Below are 20,129 nucleotides of genomic sequence, written 5' to 3'. Positions count from 1 at the left end.
AAGAGCAAGAAATATTTTCCATTGAAATAAAGCAGTTGTTGTTGTTCCACCATTTGCACTACCAGTTAACTCATCAACAACTGGATGGTCACTGGTAACTACTCTTATGTCTCATGTCTTGTATCTTATCTATATTTCTTGAAGGCTGTGGTTCCTGATATTGTGGAGTCTACCTTATCTTTGTCATTCACAATTCTTTTCGCAACTGTTAGATGTCCTTCAACATCTGCAGAAGGTTTGAAGGTGACAAAGCATGTTACCAGGCTTCAGCAACAAGTTAATATTTTCAGAAATTTTTTTTATTTCTGTTTTATATTTGGAGTCATTGTACGTCAGCACGACCTCTCACTTCGGATCGTAGGTCCGTAGATGACGATAGCTGCTTTTCCACTTCCTAAAGGCTACTCATTGGCTATGTGGCCATTTCCAAGGCTGATGCTTTTTCAATAGCGGGAGTAAGGGTGCCAAGATGGAGGCCAGGTTACATAGGAATATTCCAGAATAGTTCACTATTTCACGAAAAGACCTAAGCTTAGATGCAAATGCGGGAGACGAAGCTCCTTTTATCACACTCACTTTCTGCTCTAACAGGTGTAAACCAGTTTTTTTCGACTCAGTAACCCAAGTAGGTCAGTCGGGGTACCTGGAACACATGTTTTTCCATTCAAAGGTGTATGCCAGCCTGGGAAAAACATTTAAGCACTATTTCCAAGTTCTCCAAGTGCTCTTTATTGATCTTTCCTGTTATTAGTATGTCATCCAGATAAATAGCAACCTCAGGGAGACCTTGCAAAATGTTCTCCATAGTCCGCTGGAAAACGACACAGATTGATGATACTGAATGGCTGTCTTTTATATTGTATTAAATTACAATAATTGTAGCGTATTTCTGAGACGCCTCATCCAGTTGCAATTGCAGGTAGGCATGGCTCATGTTCATAAAGGATGCCCCCCAACCCCCACTACGAACTTTGTGTACAAGTCCTCTATACAAGTGACTGGATACTTATCCAGCTGCGAGAAGCAGTTTACCATTTGCTTAGAATCCCCACAAAGGTGAACTGAGCCGTCAGGCTTCACAATTGGTTCAACCAGTGCTGTCCATTCTGCAAACTGCCCTAGTTTGATGATTTCTTCACTCCCCAGACCCCTGATTTCTTCCTCTACTTTTGCCCACAAGACAAATGGCACCAGGTGGGCACTGCATCCTAGTCTACATGTAAAGTGGCTTTGGCACCTTTGATACTACCAAGCCCTTCCTGAAGTACTCCTGAATCCTTCACTAGGATTTCACTGAAGCAGCCATTTTCTAATTGAAAAACGATGAACCAGTCCAAGTGAATCTTTCTCAACCAATTCGGCCCCAATGGGCTTGGGCCTGAACCTTTTACTACCGTCAGTGGTAACTGTACCAACTGCTTCTCCAAAGGAGACTGGAAACACAGTCCTGCCCTTAATCTGCAACAGTTCCCAAATGTATGTCCTCAGGCTGGCAGAGGCATTGTGCAAACTTAAAGGTTGGAGTCCCGAGCAAATTCTGTTAAAGTCAGATTCTACAAATACTGATTCAGCTGCGCCAGTATCAACCTCCATAGGAACTGGATGACCATTTAACCAAACATTAATTTGAATCAGTTCTGATTTGGATGTCACTAAGCAATTTATTTGTTCCAACCCACATGTAAGGGGACTTTCCAGGGTGTGCTCTCTCCTGCTTCTCGCATATGAGTTTTCTTACTCAAGTCAGGCCTTGTAGGATTCCTTTACTGTCTCGAGTCCACCCACCAGCAGTAACTACACTGGCACACCGGCCTAGGTCCTGAAGAACATTTGAACCACTTGGAGGCTTGGCTTTGTTGTGGGATTCTGCTGTGGGTTGGCCCTGTGTTCCTCTGCTCAGGACATGCCCTGTGTGAGGCTCTGCAATTGCCTACACTCAAGTGATGTTCCCCAAGCACAGTCAGAGAGGTGAGGGAATCCACTGCCATTGGGATGCCCTGTGGCTCCCAAGCTCCTCTTGCTGCATTTACCAATGACAAAGCCAGGTGTAGTGCCTGTTTGAAGTCCAGTTGAGCTTCAGCTAGTAAGTGCTTCTGCATGGTTATGTCATTAATCCCACATAACAAATGGTCTGTCAGCATCTCATTCAATGTTAATCTAAAATCACATGCCTCTGCCGATCATCGTAACCTCATCAAAAATTGCAATTTGGACACCCCCAATTCTCTGACAACTAAATAAAACTGATAGTGTCAAAGGATTAGAGGAGGTTTGGAGTCGTAATATTCCTGAACCAACTCCATCAATTCTTGGAAGGTTTTATTGTCTGACGTCTCTGGGACAGTTAAGCCCCTTATAACTGAAAATACTGCGGCTCCGCAAGCCGTCAAAAGGATTATTCATTGCTTTTCGTCTTCCCCAATGTCATTTTCCCTGGAAAATACCACACTCTTTCCACATACTGGGCCCAATCTTTGACAGCAGGATCAAATGAGTCAATCTTGCCAAAAACAGGCATGATGCCACAAATGTTTACCCCAACTCCAAGATAACTGTTACAAGCAAATGTTCTTTAGGCTCGTCACATTTGATCCCATCACCACTGAAATAACTGCACAGAGGCTAGTATCTTCTCACCAAGTCACCCCTTATTTGCTTGCACACTGTACACTGGCTGTGGCCAGCCAGCTCAGAGTCAGCCCTCTGAATGGAAGAGATTCTAAATTTACTGAAAAAAATAACCAGGAGAAAAACACCAGGTGTGTAAATAACTTTACTAACATCTCCAGTTTATACTGGTCAGCCAGGGCTTTCCTGATTCACACAGGTTAACAACCCTGATAAATGACCTCATAGTCAGCAAGGTCAACCTGGTTCCAATCACTACAAGTCTGAAAGGACATAGCTGCTTGACTGGATCTTCAGCATGTGGTGAGGAGACCAAAAAGAAGGAATAACTTAATTGATTTCTTCCTCACCAATCTGTCTGCAGCAGATACACCTGTCCATGACAATATTTATGGGAGTGACCATCATATAGTCCTTCTGGAGATAACTCCCACTTTCACATTGAGGATACCTTCAATTGCGTTGTGTGACACTGTCACCATGTCGAATGGAATAGATGCTGCATTAGATGCAGCAACTCAGGATTAGGCATCTCTTAGGCACTTTGGCAATTGGCAGTGGCAGAGTGTATTCAACCAGTCTATAACCTTATGACTGAGTATAACTCCCAGTCTACAATTACCATTTAAGCCTGGTTCAATGGAGAGTGCAAGAGGGAGTTCCAGGAACAGCACAAGACCTACTTAAAAATAAGATGCCAATGTAGTGAAGCTGCAGCACAGGACTATATGTGTGGCAAACAGCAGAATCAGAATGAAATAAGCAGAGCTGAGTGATTCTACAACAAACTGATCAGATCAAAGCTCTGCAGTTCTGTCACATCCAGTCATGAATGATGCGGTGGGGGGGGCGGTGGTTAATTAATCTAATCACTGCAGGAGGAGTTTCATAGAACATAGAACAGTTATGCGCAGAACAGGGCCTTTGGCCCTCGATGTTGCGCCGGCCTGTGAACTAATCTAAGCCCATCCCCCAACACTATCCCATCATCATCCATATGCTTATCCAAGGACTGTTTAAATGCCCCTAATGTGGCTGAGTTAACTACATTGGCAGGCAGGGCATTCCACGCCCTTACCACTCTCTGAGTAAAGAACCTGCCTCCGACATCTGTCTTAAATCTATCACCCCTCAATTTGTAGCTATGCCCCCTTGTACAAGCTGAAGTCTTCAACCTCGGAAAAAGACTCTCACTGTCCACCCTATCTAATCCTCTGATCATCTTGTATGTCTCTATTAAATCCCCTCTTAGCCTCCTTCTCTCCTATGAGAACAGACCCAAGACCCTCAGCCTTTCTTCTTAAGGCCTTCGCTCCAGACCAGGCAACATCCTGGTAAATCTCCTCTGCACCTTTTCCAATGCTTCCACATCCTTCCTGTAATGTGGTGACCAGAACTGCACACAATATTCCAAGTGAGGCCGCACTAGCATTTTGTACTGTTGCAGCATGACATCACTGCTCTGGAACTCAATCCCTCCACCAATAAACCTAACACACAGTATACGCCTTCTTAACAGCACTATCAACCTGATTGGCAACTTTCAGGTATCTATGTAGATGGACACCAAGATCCCTCTGCACATCCACACTACCAAGAATATTTCCATTGACCCAGTATTCTGCCTTCCTATTATACTTCCCAAAGTGAATCACCTCAAATTTATCCGCATTAAACTCCATTTGCCACCTTTCAGGCCAATTCTGCAGTTTATCCAAGTCTCCCTGCAACCTGCAACATTCTTCCAAACTGTCCACCACTCCACCGACTTTAGTGTCATCTGCAAACTTGCTAACCCATCCACCTATGTCTGCGTCCAAGTCATTTTTATAATGACAAACAGCAGTGGTCCCAAAACAGATCCTTGAGTCACACCACTAGTAACCGGACTCCAGGCTGAAAGTTTCCACAAGTAACCCCATCCTCAGTGATAAACATCCCAGCTCCTCAGTGCAAAAGACAAGGCTGAAGCACTTGGAACAGTCTTTCACCAGAAGTGCCGAGTGGATGATCCATCTCAACCTCCTTCAGAGGTCCGTTGCAACATGGATGCCAGCCTTAAGCCATTCATTCTATGTGACATCAGGCTACGGGCCCTGATAGCATTCTGGCAATAGTCCTGAAGATTTATGTTCCAGATCTAGCTGCACTTCCTGTCAAGCTATTTAAGTACAGCTCCAACATTGGCATCTACCCAGCAATGTGGAAACGTGCGCAATTATACCTTATGCACAAGAAGTGAGATAAATCCGGTCCAGCCAATTACCACCCCATCTGTCCACTTACACTCCTCTTCAGGGTGATGAAAAGTGTTGTTAACAGTGCTATCAAGTACTGCTTGCTTAACAATAACCTGCCAGGGCTACTCATCTCCTGACCGCATTACAGCCTTAGTCCCAATGTGAACAAAAGTGAACTCAGGAGGTGTAATGAAAGTGACTGCACTTGATATATTTGACAACATTTGACCATGAATGGCATCCAGGAGGGTGAGCAAAACTGGAGTCAGAAGGAATCAGGGAGCAAACTTTCCACTACTTGGCTGGCAGAAAGGAAGATTGTTGCACATTGTTGGAGGCTTGAAGACATCCCTGTAGTTCTTCAGGGTGGTGTCCAAGGCTCGTCTTCATCTTCATCTTCAGCAGCTTCATTGATGACCTTCCCTCCACCGTAAGCTCAGAAATGGGAATGTTCACCAAAGATTGCATAATGTTCAGCGCCATTTGCGACTCATCAGATAGCAAAGCAGTCCGGGCCCATGTGCAGAGAGATGTGGACAAATGTCCATAATTGGACTGATAAGTGGCAAATAACATTCACACTACACAAGTCCCAACAATGACCATCTCCAACAAGAAAGCATCTAACCATTAGCCATTGCCACTGAATCTGCCACTGTCAACATATGGGGATGGGGATAGTTACCATTGATCAGAGGTTGATCCGAATCGAACCAATCACATAAGTACTCCAAGATCAGGTCAGAGACTAGGAGTTCTGTGGTGGGTAGCGCACATCCTGACTTTGCAAACCTGTTCACTATATACAAGGTACATATGAAGAGTGTGATGGAATACACCCCACTTGCCTGAATGAGTGCAGCTCCAACAACACTCAAGAACCTTGACATCAGTCAGGCATAGGCATCTGGATAAATCAATATCCTGCTAAATCAACATCCTCTACATACATTACATGGATTGGGACATTTCAAGAAGGCTGTTCACTGCCACCTTCACCAGGATATTTGGGATGTGCAGTCAATGCTGATGAAGCCAATGATTCCCACATCCCGTGAATGCAGTAAGAAAATATGGACATAATTTTAGGAAGGCATAATAGCTACCCTTGCTTGTATATCCTTAACTAATAATCGAAACAAGTTGCGTATGAGCAGATCTTTGCAGCAACTGTAAATGGCTTGTCTTAGATTGATTCAAGCAGACAACAACAGTGTTATCTTCCTGTGAACTGAGTGGATTCATAAATATAAATACTTTATTGGATAGCTTATAGTGGAATATGCACAAAACGTGCAGTTTTATCAACAATTACTTAGTGACAGACAATATTCTATGTCCTGCTATTAGAAAGATATTTCAAGAAAAAAGTGTGGCTGAGGCTAAATGCTTATGGATTAACTAAGGGAAGAAGCTACTGAAGGTTTGTATTTGTGAAAGGTTTAACAAATATGTTGAACATTCAAATTTTACCAAATCCAATTTACAATGAGTACTGACAAAGAATTATTACATTTTTACTTATTGGTTACAATGAAATACTTTAAAGCGTTGTTTCTGTTCTTTTCTGGCCTTAATATTTCAGCAATATGATCAATGTGTTCACACTAACTGGAGTGATTTTCTGTGCAGATGAATTTCAGTGATTGAGCAGTTAGGGTGCCACATTGCCTAAAAAGCTAAGGCACGCTGGAGGGTAATGACTTCACATTTTGTTTTTTGTAGCTCTTGTACTTGGTACAAAGTACTTTTGTACTTTGAAGTTCATTTATACACAATGGTGTTTTACACACAATGGTGTTTTAAATTCAAGAACATGATATCTTTTGTATTTTGGCATTTGAAGAATATTGAATTCATCTTTTCTAATTCCATTCTATTGTTTTAGAAATGCATTTATGACGAAGAGTCCTGAAGCTAAGAATGTTGTGCAGTCTCATCTTTCATCTTCTAGGTATAAATGAAAGAAACAGTTTTAATCCTTTTTTAGCTTATCCATTCGTGGAATGGCATCTCCTTGTCAACTGTAGACTGGATATCCAAAACTGTAAACTGGCACCTACTGCATTGTTATACAGCTTGCTTCAACTTGCTCTTCCTTGACAATGCAATGTTTGTCAATGTGCTATTTCACGTGTGTGCCCAACCTGAAGATTTATGACCTGGTCGTATAGATTCAGAAAACTATTCAGTATTGAGGTTTAGCTTACAATTTTACAAACTTAATTAATTAACATGCATTTAAAATACCAGGTTCCATTGAAAATAGCAGGAGCATATGTGCAGCCATAGGGAGCTAATAAGAGATTCACCCTCCTGGGTTTCTTCACTGTTTATTCAGTTTACCTGTAATGCTGTGACCAGATAGTGAATTGATCTCCTGGATTTTGTTAGTTCGTATTTCACCTGTCAGGTTCCCATATGGAGGCTACACTGTTGCACATTCAAAACAATCTGCAACAGTGAAACATCTGCATCACAATAAAACAATTCTATTTCATTTGAATAAGTTTGTCAGTCTGAAGATTGTCTTATGGGTGGCATGGTGACAGAGTGGCTAGCACTGTGACCTCACAGACCCAGGGACCGGGACTAGAGACTGTCTGTGTGGAGTTTCCAGTGGCTACTCTGGCTTCCTCCCATAGTCCAAAGACGTGCAGGTTAGGTAGATTGGCCATGCTAAATTGCCCCAGAGTGTCCAGGGATGTGCAGTCTAGGTGGATTAATCATAGTAAATGCAGAGTTACAGGGATAGGGTGGAGGGCTGGGTTTGAGTGGGATGCTGTTCAGAGCATCGGTGCAGACCCGATGGGCTGAATGGCCTCTTTATGCACTGCAAAAATTTATATGATTCTAAGATTTCATTGATCAGCATGTCAAGCAATAACTCTAAATGTTTATTTTTTCATCATCGCTCAATTGAGTATTTCTGAAGTTTTAACACTTCTGAGGAGTTTTAGGACCAAAGTTATCCCTGTCACCACTTCTCTCAGGCCCTGGTCTCAAATAGTATTTGAATAATTCCAAAGGCATCAACACATCTGTACAACAGGGATGCCTCCTTTATTATGCATTAGTTAATTTCCCCAGTTATTTTTGAACATTCAAATTTTACCAAATCCAATTTACAATGAGTACTAACAAAGAATTATTACATTTTTACTTATTAGTTACAATGAAATACTTTAAATCGTTGTTTCTGTTCTTTTCTGGCCTTAATATTTATCCCTGTCACCACTTCTCTAAGGCCCTGGTCTCAAATAGTATTTGAATAATTCCAAAGGCAACAACATATCTGTACAAAAGGGATACCTCCTTTATTGTGAATTAGTTAACATCCCCAGTTATTTTTGAACTTCATAGTCTACCTTATATGATGCTACAACTCAAAATCATTTAACTTTCTTGTCAGTACTGTACATCTGCTATACAACTTGGCAGTGTGCAACTGTGCATTATTTACGGGTCACTGTGACCAGCAGGACTATCTATGCACACCACAACGTTTAGTTTGATGGTGCTGAAATTATGAGGTAATATTACGTGTTGTGTGTATTTGCCACTGAATAAAATAGCCTCTCTCATTACCAGAAACACAGCTCTGATTTAAATCACTCACATGGAAGCTACCAAGTATTTAAGGCATTTATTTAGAAATATATAAGATTGCAAGAAGAGTCGAGCCATAATGCTTCCTCGTGTTTCCAAAATGACTGAATTAGGAGCCAGTTGAACAATTTATTGGTTTTAAAATGAGAAGGGCCTGTATTCAGATGTAATCCAGTGTAGGTAAACACTCCTGAAGAAATTTTGTACTCATTGATTGCCCATGGCATTGCAGATGGAAGAAGAACAATTGTAATCCAATTTGATGATGGGAATTGACTGGGCTGGGCTGCCTTGATGTAACTCAGTGCCTATGATAAACTATAACATTCTGGTTTTTATTTTCATACTTCTTATATCAAATTCAATTTCAAATTTATGATAGAAACTGCCTATGTTAAACATGTGACACTGTAATTATGACCTCCTTCCCACCACTAAAGCTCCTTCACAGCATAATTATAGTATGTCAAGTGCACATAGACAGATTTCACTATAACCATGACCATGAGAATTTAAAATGGAAACATGACCTATCAATTATTGTCTGCTATGAGACCCAGAATACTATACGAACAGAATGGCAATTGTCTTCAGTAAGGAAGTTAGTGTCTACCTTAAATAATTAAGTATTGCCAGCACTATTTGTGGGATTCAAACAAATAACAGTGTCATGCTGATGCAAAACACTTCAACACCTTTAATACATTTACTATTTTCAGGTCTTTTTCTCCTTAGAGCCTTCTTGCCCTGTTTCTAAAACTCCCCTTTGTCGGTGGGAAATGTATTCAAACCAAAATGTGCATATTGAACAGATGAAGCAGTTAATTATAGCATTCACACTTTGGCTTTCAAAATTGGGTGGCAATGGGGGAATGGATTTCCATTCACTCTTTTTACAGGACAGATGGAAAGATTGTGTGTAAAGAGGACCCCTGCAGTCCCAGATTAGTCTGCAGTGTACACAGGACATCATGCCAAGTGGCACTGTTACATCCATGCTATTGAAATGTAAATATTAGTTTCAAGGAGGACTAGATAATAAAGCTGCCTTGTCTTGCCTTCCCTTTAAGAATGCTAATCTGGTTCCTTTTGCTGCTGCATAGACTTTCAGTACTTCAGATGTGACTAGCACCAGAACCCAAACTTAATTTCTTTCATTAATTCCCTACCCTATAGGCTGAAACCAGGAAGTAGCGCCAGTAATGACGTGGTCACGGATGCCTTAGATTTTGATCGATTGAAGCAGGTATGGCTGAACCAGAGATGCTATCAAATATGAAATGTTTCCAATAATGGAGTTTAATCTTCAGAGTAATAACAAGTCTTGTTTTGACCTGCTCAGTTAAAATATGTAACGAGGTCTCCTTCCTGCACCTTGTATAAACTGTCTTGCATTTTTATAATTTAAACTCAACAGGAAATACTGGAGGAAGTCGTAAAGGAACTGCACAAGGTGAAGGAAGAGATTATTGATGGTAGGCACTATTTTGTTGACTATGATAAGCAGTGAAATCCCAAAGTTTGAGGGATCAGGTCCCACAATGTGCTCTTTTTCTTTAAGAAGTTTTAATAGCCTCTTGCAATTAGTTACCCTCCTAACTGGATCAAACTTAATTTGAATTACCATCATTTACAAAACTTATCTAAAATTCTAGAACTAAATGATTGACTGGCCCTCAACAGGGATCTAAGATACGTACTTTAAATGAAAACTATGTACAGTGACTGTATATTAGTATGGGCGGTCTCTGGATTGCGAACAGGTTCTGTTCTGGAGTCTGTTCACAAATCAATTTGTTCCCAAATAGGAACACAATGCAGGACAATGGAAAGCAGCTGTTCATAAGTACAGGAAATGTTCATATGTCGGCTCTTTTAAATTGCCTGTATGGGATCGCGTTCATAAGTACGAGCATTTGTAACTCAGATGTCTATAAATCAGGGACGTCCTGTAACTAAATTGCCTCTTCCATGCTTTTTTATTAAAAAAAACTCTGGTAGGTCACCACTGCCCCTTAGTGGAACAGCAGAGAACTGAACCTCCTGTTTTCCAAATTTCAAAATAATTCACCTTCGCCGTTACAATGCTTTTTTGGTCCATTCAAGTGACAGGTATCTTAAATATGTTTAGATTTATGTAGTTTGCCCACAAAGGTTTCTTTCAACTTTTTTTTAAAAAAGCCTTGGTCTGGTGTAAATGTTTCATCCAGAATGTATGGGTGCTTCTGCATAACCTTAAGAGATTTGAATATAAGACTCAGCTGCTGAACTACACTGAATGATAATATTAAGTATTATTTCATTGTCTATAGCTATTTGAACAGTATAATATTATATTCATTTTCCTATTAACATTACCTCTCTCTGTGCTTTAGCCATTAGAGAAGAACTGAGCAGAATCAGTACAACGTAATGCATTTTGCACTCTGGAACATGGGATGTTCGGAAAGGAATCGGGGAAGTTGAGACAGCTGTGTGGGGTATTGTGTGGAAGATGACTATGAGAGAAGCTATGCACTGAATGTCACGGTCGCTTTTAAACCCTTCGTTGATTAGTGGACTCAATATGCTCTGCTGCTTACTGCCTTGGATCTGCTTCACATGAAAAGTCTTAATTCTCCAAAACAACAAAAAAAACTTTCAATACTTGTGGATCTTATTTTCTAGGTTTTTCAAAAAAACATTGCACATCTGTTTTATGTTAGCCTTTGTAATTTTTTATTAGCTTATTTAAAGGTTTACATTATTTCTAGATTCTGTTTTTAGAGAAGAGCTTCAACACAGACACACACAACACATTTTGCTTTTAGTAGATGAATAAGTTGTTCTTTCTACCTTAAGATGTTACCACAGTATTTTTGACTCTGTTTTGAAAATTGTTGCCAACAAAGAGATCCTTGTAGCATCAGTGAAAAGGCAGAAACTTGTAAAAGTTGTGATATGACAATGGTAACTGATTTCTTAACAAATCTTTCAAACGTTATTAAAACAAAGTACATCAATGCAAATTGTCTATGTTCATGGTAGAATGCAGGTGATATAAGAATATTCAAATTAATTATAGTTAGTAGAAATGTTCCATGTACCAATCTCCATGATCTATAGAGATGTCTCATTGACTTCGGAATGCTCAAAAGTATTTCCAGGTAAATAGCATCTCACAAACTATTCACTAGAATTAGATTAACCAAATTCTTAATGGAGCTAGAACTGTTAAATGTCTCCCTTATTCCACAGAGTTTGCTGTCAACTTGGTCCTATGCCATAAAAAAAAACTTAAGTGCAACTGTGTATGTATGTATGTGCCGAATTTAATTGGACAGCTTCGTGTTGATTGCCAACAATTATGTTATTCTGGGGACTGTTTCAGCATTAATTGAATGCTGAGCATTTTCATATGGATAGGAAGATCTGTGTTAAGCCCCAAAGTTTATAAAATAGACATCTGTGTTGTTTCAAATATGGTAAATTAAGTTACTGAAGTGGGAAGGTTCAGCTGCACTTTAAATTGTACACACCAGATGGCACACTGTAATGCAACTGATGCAAGTTCAAGATCTACTGGATTTTGAACAAATTCGTTATATCTGCAAAACATGTTCAAAATCCAAAGTACCATCTTTAAAACTGATCATATTTCAGCTCATAATTGAACCTGTTTAATGTCATTTTTCTAGATTACTGTGTTTTAATAATCCCTCACTATTATAAATTAAACATTCAAAACAAGCTATAACGTTGTGGTGGATCCTCTTAGTCTCTCAAATTCAACAATGCACAAAAAATGTTAGTTTGTTATGATATGATCTTTTGACTCCTGTTAAGATTTAGACAGAGCAGCATCAGCAGCTGTAACTATTATAATCTCACAGTAATGAGAACAATGTACTGGGTTTGTTGGTGAGTTGGGAAACACCAGAGCCAGTAGAGAGCTGGCAGAAGATGAAGAGTAATTGAACCAGCCAGAGCAGTGATGAAATGGCGAACAGGCAGAATAAAAATGAAGATGAAATTAAAGCGAGAAATTTGAGACCTATTTCATGAAAACCTTTTTTATTATTATGTTCAATTGGATTTGCTGAAAACCTGGACTCCTGGACCAGGTTTTAAAAGGTTTTTGGTTCTGCTTTTGATTTTTTCCAGATCTTCGATGCCCTATCCCGTAGCACACATTTACCTGCCATAAAAAGGTGTGCTAAGCCCGCAACATAGTGACGTATTTAGTCAAATAAGATCCAGGCAAACAATGCTTTTAGGATGATTAATTACATTTTGTATCTGAAGGGGAGAGAGTGAGAGTGCAGATGCTCTGGGCTTCAGAACAACATTGCTGAGTTTACTTCCACTGTGCTCTGCGGTAAGGGAGGGCTGCATATTTCCCTAAGTGTAAATTGTCCATTGTCCTTTTGGCAATATATGATCCAAAAGGTTGGATTTTATATCAACTACAAATTTCCCAATTATGTCTCCCATATTCAATTTGTTAATAGATGCCATAAACAGCGAGGGACCCAGCACTGAACCCTTTGGATCATCATTGGAAACAAATGTGCATTTGCAAAGGTATCTGTCAACCATTACACTTTGTTTTATGTTGCTGATCCAATGTTTGATCCAACTCACCATATTCACTTGAATCCCATGGGCTTTATTGTTTCTGACCAGTCTGTCATGTGGGATCTTGCTTTACCACAATCCACATAGACAAGATCCACTGCATCACCCTTGTCAATCCTCCTTGTTAGTTCCTCAAATAGTTATGTCAGTAAGGCACACATTTAGCAAAACCATGCTGCCATGCTGGTTAGTCCTGATTAATGCATGCCACCAAATAACAGTTCATTGCTATCCCTCAGTAGCAATGATCCTCAGAGCATCCATTAATTTCTCTAGGGCTTCTTTTGACAACTTTAAGGTATTTAGCCAGCGTGGATAAATTATACCTAATTATCTCTTTTTGTGCCTTAGCATCAAATTTTGTTTGATAATACTTTTGTGAAGTACTTTGAGAAGTGCACTATGTTAATGCATTATATAAATACAAGCTATCATTGAGTTATTCCCATGAACAGAATCTTCTCTGCCCTTGACCAACATCAGTATTCATAAGAAAGCTGTGGTAAGAGAAAACTGTGTGGGGTAGGTAATAAGGAGATTCTCAGCATCAAGAAGTCCCATACTCCAACCAAGTATTGAACATCAGGATGAGAATCTCACTTGTGAGAAGTGACAGCTTCGTTTGCATCATTAACACCTCATTCTTAGCTAATATCATCTCATTTTCTTGTATTTTTCCATGTTACCACTCGTGGGATGGTTACTAGGCAGCAACATGTAAGTCAGAACCGGGACCTGGTGCCTCTGACTCACTGCTTGTTCCTCCAGCCTTCCATCATGGCAGCAGAGTCACCAACATCTCACAGCATGCTCCACAGGCTGTGACCACACACATCTACTCGCAAGAAGGTTCTGCACCTCGATGCTGCACTTTTGAGCATGACACTGCCTATTGGAATGCTGCTTCCATGACACTTTGCATGTAGGGACTGACATCCGTCTCATGGATTCCACTAGGCTGCATCTCAGGCTCCCTGCTTGCCGTCTAAGTGCTCACTGACTTGCACTTGTTTAGATGCTTGTGCCATCTCTACCTTACCTTATTTCACTTTGGCCCCTCAATCAGAGCTTAAAGACCCAAAGCACGTCTGTCTTAATTTGCTTTTTTGCATATACACAAAGCCAGGCATTTTGTCATGGTTGTTAGCAGTTACTGCATGGCATCCTGCTACATCAATCTGCCACTCCCACAACATAACAAGAGTATATGAGGCAAACACATGGCATATGCTTCAACCAAATGGCCCTGTATTAAGAAGATTAGTCCTCACTAGGGTCAAAGACAACAATTTTGAGTCAGGGCGTCCCAGCACAGTTAGTCAATGGTAGTTCCCACTATCCACAGGCTTGGGCATGGTCAGTTGGCCACTTGGAATGGTCAGGGTCAAGGGATCTGATTTACTGCGGTGCAGGAAGTGGGCCACAGTCAGTTCTGCAGCCACAGTGCAACCAGGCTGAGGGTAGTGCGAAGTCAGTGAAGAAACAACGCAGACCTCAGTCAAAAGACTAGTCCATCATTAGTCATCTGTGTCCTTCCAAATTGGTCAAAAGGGTGTGACACAGTCCGTCCTAAGGTCTGCTCATTGAAAGTTAAGAAAGAGTTATCAGGAACAACTGCTCTGTTAGGGAAATGGGGAATTCTTTTCTGGGGATTGAATGCTAGGATGCAATAATTGTGAAGGGGAGTTTTCAACATGTAAACATTGGGGAGATGACAGCACATTAGAGGACATGAGTTACTGCAGGATGGGGAGGCTCATTAATGGTCATCACCCTGGCTTCAGAAAGAGAACAGTGCAGCATGATGTTTGGTGTGACTAAGCTGAGGGCCTGGGGCTCAGGGAATGAGGTTGTAAGTCAATGTCATGAAAGTTGTGTAGGAACATTTGAAAGCTCAGTTCTGATGAGCTGAACAGGGAGTGCCATTAAGAAATGAACATGGAGGTTGAGGGATGGCTTTGGAATACCATGTTGAGCCTGAGACTTGTTCGACCAAGTGTAACCCGCATTGACTTCCATCTTCATGTGACTCATAAATGCATTCTGCAAAAGGAAAATGGCTGCAATCACACCTGGGTGGTAAAGGTCAATGTGTTTTATTCCCTAAGTGCTTTTGGGCTCTACTTGTGAACAATGAGTAACCCTTCAAGGGCAATTTCATTGATCAGGTCCTTTTCATAGTCCAGGTTGAAGTCATCTGTGATCATAGCATCCTGCATGCAGTGTCCAACTGTGTGGGATACAAATCTTGACCATGTCATTGGTCATTACAGATTGACTGTAGGCATCTCTCAGAAGCAGAAGCAGAACTTAAATGTGTCACCTGAAGCCACAATTTGCAAAAATAATCTGAAGCCTCATAGGCTGCGCAAAGGCATGGAACTGATTTTCTCTCCCCTTAAACTGTAAGTATTTGTTAGCATGATCTTACATTTAATGAAACCTCATGCTTGATTTAGACCAGGAAGACAAACTATCAGTAATCATAAAGCACTTACAATCTCCTACTGTACTCATGTGACGTGGCTTGTACTGTATTCATTGATCCCGTTATGTCCCATATAGAGACTTTCCATGACCCTCTTTTTCTTGAATCCTCCATGTTCCCCTGCCTTAGAGAAATTCAGTGACATGAAAACGGTTGGACAAGCTCTTGGTGTTGGAGGAGGAGCAGGAAAGGTCCTGAGGTATCCTAAGTAAATCAATAAGGAATGCAGAGGACTCGAAAGGTTAGTGGAGATTACAAGGTATAGAGCTAGATGAACATAACACTCCAAGCAGCATCAGAGGAGCAGGAAGGCTGACATTTCGGGCCTATACCCTTCTTCAGAAATGCTGCTGATGCTGCTTGGCCTGCTGTGTTCATCCAGGTCTACACCTTGTTATCTCAGATTCTCCAGCATCTGCAGTTCCTACTATCTCAGGAAAGGCTAGTAGTTTGAATGGATTGGATGGGTGAAAGCAGTTGAGAGAAGAGGACGCATGCAATAGTGTGCCTTGCAAGGAAGTGAGTGCAGTGGTAGAGTTAGAGAGCGTATGAGAGAGCCTAGAAAATGTTGTGGCACTTACCCTTGAAAAACACAAAAGCGTTTTTGTAGCATTGTTGCACTTACCTCCAGTGTCAGATGCCAAAAGGCAAGTTCAGACCAGACTGGCAGGTTCTGATGCCATGGTCTCCTCTGGTGGTCCTAGGGAAAGATGATGACCCTCCTTTCCACTAGTGCATTCTCCATTACCTCCAGGTACCTGTGAGCAAAGCTCTGTCTGCCATCTCCTTTGGAATTGTGCAGCATCACACTGTGAAGGGCAATTCCAGGCTTGCAGCATGTTGGTGTACAGCTGCAATTTAAATATGGCGTGAATGCTAGAATGTTTCATACAGTTTCATGATCTATGCTCTTCGACTCAGTTTCATTGTGCTCGAAGGTCTACTGCAGCATGTATATTAATATATGAAGATCTGACGTTCAGCAATTGCAGGTAACACAGAAAACTTACTTTCAATTAATTCCAATATACATCTTTGAAATAGAACATTTCAGAGTTCCTAATATGATTACCAGCATATTTAGAGATGGGCATTGATAACCAGACTCAGGCTTTCAAACTAAAGCTACGTTTTCACATAAGTGTAAATATTAAGCCTATATCTCCCAGCTGTTTATATCTCCTGATGGTAATTGATGCAGGCTAGTATAAGAACAGCTTCATCTTTTGTTTCCAGTGTAATAGACACAAGGTTCAGAAGCTAGAACCACAAAAACAACAGCTGCAGCCTTCAATTCTGGTTCATTACCTTAAGCTGCACACATGGGAATGGTCACTTATCTAGGTAGTGGTAAAGGCAGTGTCAAAGAAAACTACATTTGAAGCAAACAAACATTTTAAGCCATTAGTCCATTTTTAAGAAAGTTACATATAAAAAATTGATGTTTTGAAGAAATGCGTCATTCGTCGCATCTCCCTTAGTTAGTCATAATGTCTGTTTTGGTGCTGTACTGTAGTTATGTTATTTTGTTTCTGTAACTTCCACATCACTTGTTGCACTAATGTAAAAATGGCAATATAAATCAAAAGTCAATTTCCAATCTGACTTTGGCGTGCACTAGCGACAAATAGTAAGGCAGCTCTTTCATATCATTCAGTCTTTAACTTGTATAGCTTGCAATTCCAGACCTGTTACATGGCTGGGTTTGTGGCGCAGTAGTAGTGTTCCTAACTTTGAACCAGGAGGCTTGGATTCAAGTTTCACCTGCTCAAGGGGTATAATATAACATGTCTGAATAGGTTACTAAAGATACATTTAACAGTGTTTCAGTGTCCGGTGAGATGTCCTTAGCATTTTATGAACTTATTGCAGGGTCTTTTTCAAGTCAACAAATTTCCAAGTTAGAGGCAAGAATAGCCGTTAGAGAGTGGAGCTGTGCACACATCTATACAATTATTTAGAGGCAGGTCTCCAAACAAAAAGACATCATAATTTGACCCCGAAGAAGAAGGTTTTTTTTGACACAGAAGATCCCAGGGTACTAAGCCTCAATCAATAGAGCCAGATTACCAGGTTTTTATTTGTATTTCTTACCATTATTCCTCTTTGTAGGTGCTTGCTATAAGCAAATGAGATGTCACGTTTTCCACGGTACACCAAGGATTAAGCTATGGGTGTATCTCCTCAATTGTAAACAACTTTGGGATGCATTAAGGTTCTAAAGAGCACTTTATAAATGCAAATCTTCCCTTTTTCCTTTTTTACACTATATTAATAATCCCATGTACACAGTTTACATTTGCCGTAACTGAAGACAACAGATTATTCCAGAAAAGCTCAGCCAAACAAGCTCAGGAACATACAATATTCAGTTACCACTTCCAGGCTAAAGGACTTCTGATGATAACTACGTTTTGAATAAAGTAACAATCTTTACTGTTGCTAACATTGATGGTGCCGATGACTCAGGTGCTTATCTGCAGTTCTGTTCCTTCTCTAGGTAACAGCAGATCAGCTGACATATGAAGCAGGTGACACCTGGCACATACTATTTGCTTTCAGATATTCCTCTGTCATATTTTATACTGATGTAAAGACATTTTTAATGAACTTTGATACAATTAAAGATTGTTCACTTTGTTCTTACCTGTATGCTTTGTCGAGCAACTTATAGTTTTGGTATTTGATAGCCATCATTAAAGTTTGGTGTGTCTCTTTGAGTACAGTAACATTGCACACAAGAATCCAGCCATTTATTTTGGGGGGGGTCATGGAACTAGATCTCATCTCTAGGCAACAAGCACCTGGCTTTGTTTTGTTTTGCACTTTGTTTTTCTGGTGTCTACATGAATGCCTCGCAGGTTTATTGCAGACAAATAAGAACTGTTTAGCTATAAATAAAAGAGGATTTATGCGCATGAAACCTGTGTTACTAGAATATTGACAGCATAAAAAGTCATTGTTACTTATGACATTGTACAAATGAGCACCGTTGGTAAATGTATGTATTTGTTTGAAATAATGTACAGATTTCCAAATCGCTTAGCAGCAAGTAGCTGAGTCACATCAACCACAAAGGCTCCAATTTTCATCCTAGCCTGTTATACTAGCAAATCTGAGAAAACATAATGAAAGGGCCACTCGGACTCACTGAGTAAAGAAGTGGAAAGTTAGTCAAGGCTGTAAATTCAAATACTCAGATAAAACAAAGAACTGTGGATCGTGGAAATTTGAAACAAAAAAATGCAGAAAATGCTGAAGAAACTCAACGGGTCTGGCAGATCTGAATTACATCTGATTAGCCATAGCTGTGAATTTGTAAATGTGCCTTGATAATATAGAAAGCACTGAGCATATATCCTTCAACAACTCACCAACGATCACCGCCCCCCCACAAGCTCACACACCCGCAACCCCACAAATCTCACCTCCCTGGCTCCTTTGCACAAAGATAAAAATGGCTTACTATCACTCATCATGGCTCAGTGCTAATGTTCTTGTCACTGAATTAGAAAGTTGTGGGCTAAAAACTCACAAAAAGCACATGTTCTGGACTGACATTTCAATGCAGTATTCTGAGGGATGACTGTACTCTCAGGAGGTGCCATCTTTCAGATGTCATGTTAAGCCAATGTCTTATCATCATCTCAGGTGGATGTTAAAGATCCTTAAGATACCCTTTTTGTTTTCCTTATCAGCCTGCTTAAAGATATTACAATACACCACTGCAGCAGGTGGTATTTGAACCCAGGATTCCTAGTTTAGAGTTAGGGATGTGACCACTGCAACACGAGAACCATACCTTAACTGCCTGAAGAGGGATGGAGTTCTACAGGTGCCCCATATTTAATAAACAATACCATACAGGTACTCCATATTTAATAAACAATTTCACAAATAATTTATGCTCAATTTTATTTCATATTCAATTTTCATTTTAAATTTTTCAAAAAGACACAGAAGCACATCAAGCACTAAGTTATATTGTTTCCACAAGAAGTATTAGAAAGATATCCTGACATTATGTTAACTTTTAAAAACTGTTTATGCAAAACAGAATAGTTCTTAGACATAGTGCTTGCATGGATCTCAAATATTTGTTATGGGCAACTGAAATTTTCAAACAATTCACTCAAAGAAGACTTTTTTAAAAAATAGTCTGCTTTCACTAGAAGAGCAGAACACTTCTTCCACAATCTCACTGCTGGCCAACTTGGTGAATTTTTGGTTTCACTAATTTGGAATGTTCCAACTCATGGTCTGCCTGAGATTCACACATCTCAATAAAACCAGATCAAAGAATTGCCTCAGCTTTATCCAGATTCATTCAGGCGATGATGCTACATTAAAAATAACATTTTCATTCCTGTTGCAAGAGTTTAAAAATTATATATTTGATTTCAAACAGGTTGGGTTATGACTTTTCAGTTTAATCTTTGAAAAGTAATCATTGCAGCAAATAAATTTATTTTAGCAATGTTATATACTTATTGACAACCAGTGATGATCGCATCTAACGCAAAACTCTTTGTTGCTTTACTACTTGA

General features: G+C 40.1%; 1 protein-coding gene across 3 annotated transcripts in view; it reads left to right on the top strand.

The window, feature by feature from the left end:
* Positions 1-12,206, top strand: part of LOC125455542 (ena/VASP-like protein) — a 273,330-nt gene extending 261,124 nt beyond the window's left edge. For all 3 annotated transcript variants that reach the window (XM_059649104.1, XM_059649105.1, XM_059649103.1), the window contains 4 exons: positions 6,757-6,822; positions 9,654-9,723; positions 9,895-9,952; positions 10,853-12,206. In XM_059649104.1, the coding sequence (XP_059505087.1) occupies positions 6,757-6,822; positions 9,654-9,723; positions 9,895-9,952; positions 10,853-10,890 (232 nt within the window). In that variant the 3' untranslated portion in view covers positions 10,891-12,206. The remainder of the gene's footprint in view (positions 1-6,756; positions 6,823-9,653; positions 9,724-9,894; positions 9,953-10,852) is intronic.
* Positions 12,207-20,129: the final 7,923 nt, after the last annotated feature.

This window comes from Stegostoma tigrinum, chromosome 10 (genome assembly GCF_030684315.1).
Source record: "Stegostoma tigrinum isolate sSteTig4 chromosome 10, sSteTig4.hap1, whole genome shotgun sequence".
Taxonomy (NCBI): domain Eukaryota; kingdom Metazoa; phylum Chordata; class Chondrichthyes; order Orectolobiformes; family Stegostomatidae; genus Stegostoma; species Stegostoma tigrinum.
The sequence above is the reverse complement of the archived record's forward strand: the minus strand, read 5'-3'. Positions and strand labels throughout refer to the sequence as shown.